Source organism: Aythya fuligula, chromosome 4, assembly GCF_009819795.1.
Source record: "Aythya fuligula isolate bAytFul2 chromosome 4, bAytFul2.pri, whole genome shotgun sequence".
Classification (NCBI taxonomy): domain Eukaryota; kingdom Metazoa; phylum Chordata; class Aves; order Anseriformes; family Anatidae; genus Aythya; species Aythya fuligula.
In genome coordinates, this window is record NC_045562.1 from 11,834,554 (window position 1) to 11,844,964 (window position 10,411).

The following is a 10,411-nucleotide window of genomic DNA, read 5'->3' on the forward strand; positions in this document are numbered from 1 at the left end:
GAAAGTCACTCAGGGTACACACAGCAGTTCCCCATCGTCCAAGTACCCCTGGGTCCTTGAGCAAAAGCAGTTCCACAATTGGGTTTGCCTTTTGCCTACAGGGGAGCAAACAGCACTTGTCTTTCCTAGCCTGTTTCCTGCAACACTACAGGGACCTCGTCTCCTTTTGTGATACATAGGAAGGCCTTTTGACAAAGAAATAGCAAGCTATGGACTGTGAGGCCAAAGTATGGGCTGCAAATGGACACTAGAGGTCCCTCTGCACCAAAGCGTGAGCTAACAAGTCCTCCCAAGGGAAGGAAGGTGCTCCAAGCAGAGGCACAGGAATCACAGAATCATAAGGTTGGAAAAGATCTCTAAGACCGCCAGTTCCAACCATTAACTATACTGCCACGTCTACCACTAAACCATGCTTCACAGTCCCTCTTTGGACATGCTCCAGCACCTCAATGTCTTTCTTGCAGTAAGGGGCCCAAAGCTGAACACGGGGTGAGGTGCAACCAGAGCTGAGTACAGGGGGACAATCACTTCCCTGGGCCTGCTGGCCACGCTACTTCTGGTACAAGCCAACAAGCTGTTGGTCTTCTTGGCCACCCGCCCCTAGTAGCCAGCACACTGCTGTCTGATATTCAGCTGGCTGCTGACCAACATCCCCAGGTCCTTTTCCGACAGGCAGCTTTCCAGCACTCTTCCCACAGCGTTACCTGGGGGTGCTGTGCTCCCACTGCAGGACCCTGCACTTGGCCTTGTTGAACCTCATGCACTTGGCCTCGGCCCATCCATCCAGCCTATCCAGATCCCTCTGCAGAGCCTTCCTACGTAGCCTCAGGCAGATCGACACTCCCACAAAATAAAAGTCCTCTCATCAAGCATGTATAGCTTCCCAAGGGAAAGAAAGATTCACCGGTGCTTTAGAATGGTATGACCCTATCTGACATCACCACAACAAAAGCTATATACAGAGTAGTGAAAAAGGTGTGAAGAAGAAAGCAGTCACCAGTCTAACACCAAATTTAACCACTGTGCAACACACTGAAGTCACAAGACTTGTATCATGAAAAAATGTGCCCTAGCAAGTTACTTATTTTGAGTTTATGTCAATAAACGGAGAAAGATAAGGAATGAAAACTTCCATTTAATAAAGAATGGTATTTGTGTCATTTCTATTGACAAGTATGGGAGTCACCAGCTGGGCCCGCAATCTGCTCCTGCCTGTGCCACCAAAGCCCCTGAGCACCCCACCAGTGCTGCAGGCAATGCCACGGCTGCCCCACAGCCCCTGGGAACAGCACGGAAGGACGAGCATGGGTCTGGGGGGCCTGGCAATGCCCCTGCACTGGCACAGCTCCTCACTGAGCATTTTGGAGCACAGCCCCTGCCAAAAGGGCTCTGGCCCAGGCCCCAGAGGTGAGGCAGACCCAGACCCGCAGCAGGGGGGTGACTGTAGGAGCAGCTGGCTGAGAAATTTGGCCCCCCAGGGTCTGCCTCCCTGCCAAGACCTTCCCCTCTTGCTGGGTGCCCCATGACGGCCTTGTGACATCGCAGGGCCATCGGTGACAGCACTGTGGGGCTGCTGGCACCATCACCCACTCAGCGTGCAGACAGCGGTGCTGCTGGTGACAGTCAGAGATCACGCCCAGAGCAGGAGCAGCAAAATGCTCAGCCTGGGGCTCTCCTTGCTCTTCCTGCTCTGCATGGCCTCTCAGCTCCCCAGCAGCCCTGGCTGTTCCAGCCGGCCCTCCTGGGCCACAGTTATATGGGATGTGGCTCCCGAGGACCTGGAGCACCAGGGCATTGGCACGGGCAGCCAGTGCTCCTACCTGCCCTACCTTCTGGACCAGCTGTGGTCCTCCCTGGCCATGCTGGATGGAGCTTTTTTGTCCATGGAGGTGCTCTATAGGAGCATCCCAGCCCTGTGCCTGCTCGGCGGGGTTTTCCTTGTAGGGATTTGCTTATGGAGGAAAGCAAGGAGATGCCAGAGAGAGGTGAGTATGGAGGTCAGGCAGGTCAGACAGTGCCAGGTTGCTGGGACTGCCAGGCCTTGGACTTTGGGTCAGTAATGGGTAGGACAAGGAATAACAGCCCATATGGCCATGAAGGACTCAATAGGACCCTAAGGTGCCCCGGGTCTTCCCCGGACCTCTTTCCACCCCTGGGAGGCAGAGGTGGGTCTCATCCTCAGACGAGCAAACAGGGACAGGCTCATGCCTGAGGAATAAAAATACGGGGCCTGCCTGAGGCTTTCTTTTCACATCATGCTGCCTGGAGCAGCCCAGCAGGACCCAAAGTTCTCAAGAAGAGGCCAAGCCCAGCTGTAGATGTCTCTAACCCCCAAGGCCCATGTCCCATTCATCATGCCCCCTTTGGCATCTTGTTTCCAGGAGGTGAGCCAGACACCCTCAACTTCCTCCGGGATGTGCTGCCACTGCGGGTACTCATACAACAGCTATGAGGTATTACACCAGATGGAAGGAAACATTGTCCTGATGCAGAAGCACCTAAGGGAGCTGCAAATCTACCACCCAAAAGCTGGTAGGACTCAGAGAGCCAAAAGGAAGAGAAAGGTGGAAGACACGGAAGAGGAGGAGAGCATTTTCTCCACCTGCCTGGAGAGCCACGGCTCCCAAGAAGGCTCTGGGAGGGAATCAGGGGGGATTTCTCTCCAGTGAATAATGTGTGTGAAACAAAACAATGGAGGTTGCGTGTATTGTCTACATCCACCCCTGGCACACATGTCCCCTGGGAAAGTGGGAGAGGAGAAGGAAAGAGAAAAAGAACACGAGAGGTAATCTGAAGGGGGGAGCCATCGCTCACCACCTCCCAGAAGCAGACCAATGGCCAGCCAGTGTCTGAGCAATGGCTACTCTGGTTTTCAACAGCTACGGGTTTTATTTCTTAGCATTATTTTGTGCTGTGATTTTAGCACATGTCTGGGAGAGGCCACCAAAGCTGCAGCATCACTCAGGGCCCACCTGGCTGGTTAAGCATGGGGCAGCATTGCCACAGCTGCGGCAGGGTTTTCCCATGCTGCATCTTAGCCCAGTGGCAGTATGCTGCAGTGCTCTCCTGGTGGCATTGGCAGTGCCCACCCTGGCTGTGGCAGTGGCACCGGCAGTGGTTTGGGGGGCTGCAGGCCCTGCTGCTGTCAGGCTGCCTGCTGGGCTGGGTGCAGGATGCCCGAGGGTGCTGCTGGCTTCTGTTTGCTTTACCCGATGCATTTACCTGATGCCTTACCTTGTGCACAGGAGCCTTAGAATAGGCTTGTTTATACCCCACAGGGTAACAGATTCCTTTCTGTCATCCTCCAAGTGTCTTTCTGTGAGCCCCAGGGGCCTCTGAGTGCCCTTCAGCTTGACCCAGGGCCATCTGACTGCCCTTTGGCTTGGCTGAGATGCCTCTGAACTCCCCTCTGTTCCACAAAAAACCTGCAAGTCTCTTTTCGTGTTCAGCAATGGTATCCAAGTGCCTTTCAGTTCAAAGCAGGTGAATCTAATTGCTTTCCCTGTGCCCAGGCACCTCTGGTTTCCTACCAGGTCAACTCAGGGATATTCCCATGTGTATATGTGGCAAGGTTTTGGCCAGTGGCGGGTCCCTTTTCAAGCTGACTATTGCTGGCTCTTATCTAACATGTGGCAGCTTCTGGTCTCCTCTCACAGAGGCCAGCCATGCAGCCCCACTTGCTACCGAAATTTTGCCACTTAAACCCAATGTCTTGTCATGGTTCCCCACAGGAACCACGTCTTCCTGTTCATTCCAGTTCTTCATAGTAGCATTCCACGTGCATCTTGCCCCCTCCACCAAGAGGACCTGCCCCTTCTGGTACCTGTGGCCCCAGGTGAAAATATGTTGCCTATGGTGAAGTGGGCAGGAGGCAGCTGAGGGGATGTCTGCGGACAGTCATGTGGTCCTTTAATGATTACCTAATGACCTTGAGGGGTGGAGGGATGTGAGGGGAGTGGGGCCTCCTGGGTGCCAGGTTCCCCCCCGCACATCGGACCTTGCTCTTTGCCCTGTCCCTCCTCCTGGCCCCTTGCCTTTTGGGCCCAGCTTGGGCGAGTATAAAAGAGGCACGGGGGGGTGGGAGGGACCAGGAGACCCTGAAGCCCGAAGGGGAACTGAGGCGCTCACACAGGTGAGAGTGAGGGATACATATGGGACCAAAGTTTCTGCGGGAGGGAACTGCAAGGAACCCAAGCATCCAGTGGGAAAGCAGGATTATGGCAGGGATCCAGGTGTCCGAGCACAGGGGCAATTGAGAGGGGATCCATATGTCCAGGGGGGTGTTCCATAGGAGACCCAGACACTTGTGGGGTGCAGGACTGTAGGGGACCTAGTGCTGGTGGGGTGTTCTGTAAGGGACCGAGGGGTCTGGATGGGATCTACAGATGACCCAGGTGTCCAGGGGACTTCTGTAGTGGACCCAGGAGTCTGAGGGGGGCTTCCTCATGCATTTGGAGGGGATCTATAAGGGACCTGGCTGTCTGGGAGTGAAATCCACAAGGGACTCAGGTGCCCGGGGTGGGTTTTTCACTCATGGCTCCTGCAGTCCCAATGGCCCTGACCCTACTTACCACAGGTACTCATGGCGAGCTGGACACTATGCGTGGTTCTGGTGCTGGCATTAGTGGCAGGGTCGGTGGGTGAGACCCGCTATGAGAAGTTCCTGCGGCAGCATGTGGACCATCCCCGGACGCTCGGGCTCATGGGGCACCGCTACTGCCAGGTCATGCTGGCACGACGGCAAGTGACGGCCTCAGGGCGGCCTTGCAAGCCCTCCAACACCTTCGTGCACGCCCCGCCTGCGGACCTGGTAGCCACCTGCAAGAACCCTGCTGATGCTATGGGGATCCACAGCACCTCAACACCCATGGGCATCACAGCCTGCCGCCTGCGGGGTGGGGACACCCGGCCCCCTTGCAACTACCGGGCCCGGCAGCTCCAGCACCACGTGCGTGTTGCCTGCCTGGATGGGTTGCCCGTGCACCTTGCTGGCACCCATGCATCCCCCGATGAGGCCTGATGTGTGGGGAGGTGGATTCCCCCTTGCTTCTGGCAGGGGCTGTTTTAGGGGCTGTTTTTACAATAAAGGTGGTGTCACAGGCCTGGGCTCCAGCATCAGCTTGTGGGGGGACCCTGGGACCCTACTCCCCTCTGGGTACCCTTTGGGTACCTCTGACCCCATCCAGGGTGGTTATGGCCACCCTAGGTGCCCCCATAAACCCTTGTATTCTCCCAATCTCCTGGATGCACCCTCTAGGTGTCTCTCACCCCTACGGTACCCTATAGACTGCCCACCATGTTCTCTGCCCCCTACCAGGTGTTTCACAACTTCCCATGAAAGGGGCTGGAAAGCAGCCCTAGACCTTTATTCCCCACCACTCATTGCTGTGCATGGCCCCCGGAGCTGCATACCTTTTGTCTCAAAATCTCTGTGGTCAGTCTGAGGGGAACCAGATCAGAGTTTAGTCTCCAGTGGGATCAGTCTCTTCATACAAGTGACGTGGCTGAGCTCAAGAGCTGCAAGACTCGGTCTGTGGAAATTTCATTTAATTTAATAATTTATTTTCATAAGCTTTTCATTACTGGTTTGGGTATTGAGAAACAAAGAAGATATAAAACAATTACACTAGCACTTATGGTAATGTCTTCCCAACGCTCAACCTCAGGCCAACACCTCTCCTCCCTCCTTGCTACTCTCTACTTTGCTTTTTGCTGTATGTTACCATCCCTGCCTTCTTTCTGAGGGATGGCAGGCAATTCAGAAGGCTGGAATTAGGGCATAAGGGTTTATTTTCTGATTCTCTTTGCTTCTTCTTGCTTCTCTGCTCTAACACAACTTTCTCGGTGTCCTGCAGTCTCTTTGGGGCAATTCCTGTTCTGGTGTAGGTTGCACCTGGTCTGTAATCCCTTTGTGTTCATACCTGTTCTGACATTGCTTCCTCCAAGGGCAGCAGAGCCTTTGAGTAAATATGTGCTCATACATGGGTCACCCATGGGCTGCAGTTCCCTTGGAGCTGTATCTCCTTTGGTATAGCTTCCTCCATGGGCCTAGTCCTGGTTTCAAGCTCTAGTTTCAGCTGGAGCCTGTGCCATGAATATCAGAAGAGGACTTGGTGAGTCAGGCACATAGAGCTGGGGGCAGACAGGCCTCCTGCTCCTGCTGCCCATGGCCACCTTGGTTCCTTTTTCCCTGGCTTGGTGGAGAAGTTGGATGAAGTTGGCCTGGAAAACTGGCACCTCCAGCATCTCTTCTGTCCACAGGTTTGCTTGGCTAGGGTGGAGCCGGCTATCCTTCCCTCCTGATTCCTCTGTCCCAGTGCCATCTCCATGGGCTTCAGGGCAGGCTGCAGCAGTTTGTCTCCATAGCTGGAGTAGAGAAGGGAGAGTGACAGGGGGTCTCTCTACCTCTACAAGCTCTGACTTAAAGCAAAACTGCTGGTGCCTGGCCTCTGGAGCACAGGGTGAGTCCACCATCACGGCAAGCCCCTGCTTCATGGGGTTACCAACTATCACTGATTAATGGGGCTGAAAACAAGATAGCTGCAACCACCCATCCAAAGACATCAGCATTGGGAAGGGCAGCACGAAAGAGGGGGACACAAGTACCAGAGCCACCCAGGACCCTCCGTGCAAGGAGTCTCCAAATAAATCCACTGGCTCTAACTGTTTTACTCAAGAGAGCATGGTGGGAGACGACCAATGCTGCTCTGGGACTGGAAGTAGGGAACCTGAGTAGCTAAAACACCAGGTGGTGGAGTTTTAATGAGCTTTGAGAGACCTCAACACTTGAACCTCAAAACCATCTGGGAGAAGAGAGGCTGGGACATATGTTGCATCCCTTCCAGGTCTCACTGGGTTGCTGGGAGAGGTGCTGGAGGTGGGCTGCCTGTGTGGCCAGTGCCCTTACTTAGTGGGGCACTTCTCTGCGGTCCTAAGACCTTGGGCTTTTCTTTTTTTCTTTTTTATTTTCTCTCTCTCTCTCTCTCTCTTTTTTTTTTTTTTTTTTAAACCCAATTCCTCTTTGGAAGACTGCAAATACATTGTTCAGAGCATTACTGACTTTTCCCAGTGTTTACTGCCAGCATGCCTTTTTGTATCTCTTCGCTGGTCAGCGACAGCTTCCCTTGAATTTCCAGTAGTAAAGCGCTTAAACTGGTGCAACAGACAACTTGTAGTGGCAACTTGGAGCTACAAACTTTCCTCTTTGAGGAATACCAGCTCCCCTGACTGGAAAAATAACTGCAGAGATCACATCAACCCTCCTGTTGGGAGCAGTCCATTAGCAGGCTGGATGGCGGAACATGGTGATAAAAGCAAAATTTATTGTTCAGGTCAAAGTGATGCAATACCTATATGAAAAATTATGTGTCTAATGACCACAGCCAGAGACCTACTTGTCTTGCAACCACAGAGAAGCCAGAGTCACAGTTACGAACCTGAAACAGAAAAGCACTTGTCTGTCTGGAAGAGCTACTTCTAAAGATCAAGCAGAGTCAGTGAATCCTGTAATATGGAAGACAGACAGAAGAAAAATCAGGGATGGATGAGGAAATGTTTAATAAGGCCTGGGTTTTCTCCTGTTTGTCTCCCACAGTACAGGACTGTACAGGTTTATCCATTAGTTATTGCTTCAAGGGGAAAGGTATCATGAGCTCCGTTGATGTCTCACTGAGAAAAAAAATCAAAAACATACCTCAAGGAAATCCACAATTACCTTTCCTTACTGATATTCTAGGAGAGCTGATGCTACAGATCTTTGGAAACTTTAAAGGCAGGGTTGGTTGTTTTCCCTCTGCCAATAAGAGGCCTGACTTAGTAAAAAGGAACTGAGGAGAAGAGAATTTGTGTGGGGCCCTATGAAGCACCAGAGGCTCTGTAACCCCAGATTTGCAGCTATAAATAGCCCAGTCTCATGTAATTTCAGCTCAGTCTTCTCTGTGTACTGTGATGGATTTATGTATTGATTTTGCTTTCATGGCCAGAATGGGCCTCTGGGCCACCTCTATTAGATGCTATTTTACATGTCAAAAGTGTATTGAGGAACATGTTCAGCCTAACACATCCACTGAATGCCCTAGCAAAGCACAGAGCCACTGTACTAGCACTCTGGGAAGTATGGAACTGCAAAATATTTGCAAAAGAGAAAGTAAGCAGACTGTAGATGCTGAGCCAACAGGCTTTATAAAGGTACAGGGCTGTCTGTGCTTCAGAAGTTACTCAGGAACTTAAAGCTGCTGAGATGTTTGCAGTCACAGCTGTACATTAAAACAGTGTATAAGAGCACTGAGGCAGCCTTTTAAATGCTTCCCGCTGGCTACTCTCAAATTCAATTTGCACACAAACACATTTTTGCTATTGCCAGCAGGAGGAAGAAATGACAGGCCTTGCAAAGCCAGTAATAGCAGCACCACTATGCATAGACTTTGGCCTAGCACCTGGTCGAGGTCCAAAAGTCAAGACAACGTGAACGTGACTGACAGCTACATGAAAGGAGGACCTGCTATTTGCTTTGCACTGGAGGACACCAAACTTCAGCCACAGGCCAGCAAGAGCATTTACTCAGGGTTCATCAGGCAGGTCTTTCTCAATCATTTCAGATAAATCCACCTGTCCCAACCGGACTTTCACTTCACGAAAGGTAGAAAAATTACTGTGACTGCACGAGCCTTTTTCAGAGCATATGCACAGCAGCTTAAAAGTGCCGACACGGAAAATGGGTCAAAAAAACGCCACTTGAGGGCAGCACTGCTCCATCAAACAGTACTGCTCAGAACTCGAACTGCTTCTTTAGGAAATGACCCCAGACGTGCCCTTCTGCAATTTTATACTCAGAATATATCCATCCAGTTTTAAGCAAATCTTTCAAGGATCCATTTTCCTTGAAGCTGAAGAAACTGTGTGAGGGTTTAAATCTTGACTGAAAAGGGGTTCCACATGGGTAGGGAGTGCCAGTGTACCCCTCAGGCACTCCAAGCACTTGGTACCTCAGAATAAATGTCTGCACATCTTCAAGAAGAGTTACAGAAGTACTGCTGAACAGAGCACACAGCAAGGTGAGAGGAGCCTCAGAGAGGAAACTACAAGACGTGTGTTGCAGAATTAAAGTGTATGATGATATTGCAGGACTTACCATCAAACACAGAAGACCTGAACTCTGGGAGAAAACAGATTTGAGGCAACATCTTGCCTAATGCATAACAGATGAGCCTGCAGATTCTTCCAGTTTACTGGCAAACACTAAATGACTGCAAAATTAGCTGATGACTTTCTTTCTTCCCTCTCTCCCGCAAAATCTTGTTGATCTAAAAGTAGTATGAAAGATACTTTAGCAGCTTACTGATTTAATGATACTGTATATTTTTAGTATTATTTTTCACTGGTTTCTTTTAAATACCTTGCAGCCATCTGGAACCACAGCACGGTTAGTTACACGCTACCCTGCTCAACATCAGCAGCAAGACTGACTTATTTATAGAAGGCACCACTGTGCTTATCACATTCCCAGAAAACAAAAGCAGTGGAGCCATCCCTATACTGAACAGGAGCAGAGAGAAAGATCTTACACGAGCTGTCCGACTTATTTATAGCCTGACGCAATGACTGACACTGTGGGTTGTGGTTAGTTTGCAAGTAAACTGAATATACTTACAGTCTTGCTAAAGTTTCTGTGTGCATGTAGCAAGCAGATCGCATGCCTATGCTGTTCCATGAGCTACTCTGACTGAAAAAAAAAAAAAAAAAAAAAAAAAAAAAAAGAGGTATCAAGGGGGTTTGGTTCAGTTTGGTCGTTGTTGTAGTTCTGTTTTTGTAACGCCTCCTGCAGATGTCAATGAAAATGAGTACAGAGCATCCATTAGTATATCTTGATGTGTGCACAAGCAAAAGTTTTCTTGGAACCACTCGTTCTAACACACACACACAAAAGAAAAAAAAAATATAGGCTTCTCTAGCAGTCCACACAGCATTGCTTGTGTACCCAGTGGTGTCAGGTGGAAACAGCAGCACTCACGCAAAATGTGCAGCAAGGAACTGGACTAACAGAACCTGAATTCTGCAGTGTACCTCATCAAGGTCACTTTTGTTGCAGAGTATAATAGTCATTTGCTTTCCAGACCTTAGTTCCTCAAGTCTGCAATTTGTTGTGAAACTGGACAGAGTATGTGTTTAACTTTGAAAGCTTTCACACCAAAAAATGGTCAAAAGGCTATGCCACTGTGCAAAGTTAAAGAAATTGCTAAGCATGCAAGCATACGGCATAGTATAAATATGATTCATCCTGTGAACCTGCTGCCAAGACTGAACATCCCAGTGCTGCTCTATGAAAAGTCCTTCCACTTGCCTGGTTCCTCCTCCACAGCCAAGGCTGGGTACCAGCTTTCTCAGAGACAGTCCTCCTTCCATTAAAGTCTGA

At 50.5% G+C, this 10,411-nt stretch overlaps 1 protein-coding gene across 1 annotated transcript; it reads left to right on the plus strand.

Annotated features, from left to right (window-relative positions):
• Window positions 1–4,582: 4,582 nt before the first annotated feature.
• Window positions 4,583–5,020, plus strand: LOC116488437 (ribonuclease CL2). The gene has a single exon (XM_032185954.1). It carries the CDS (start codon window positions 4,583–4,585, stop codon window positions 5,018–5,020), a length of 438 nt encoding a protein of 145 aa, XP_032041845.1.
• Window positions 5,021–10,411: the final 5,391 nt, after the last annotated feature.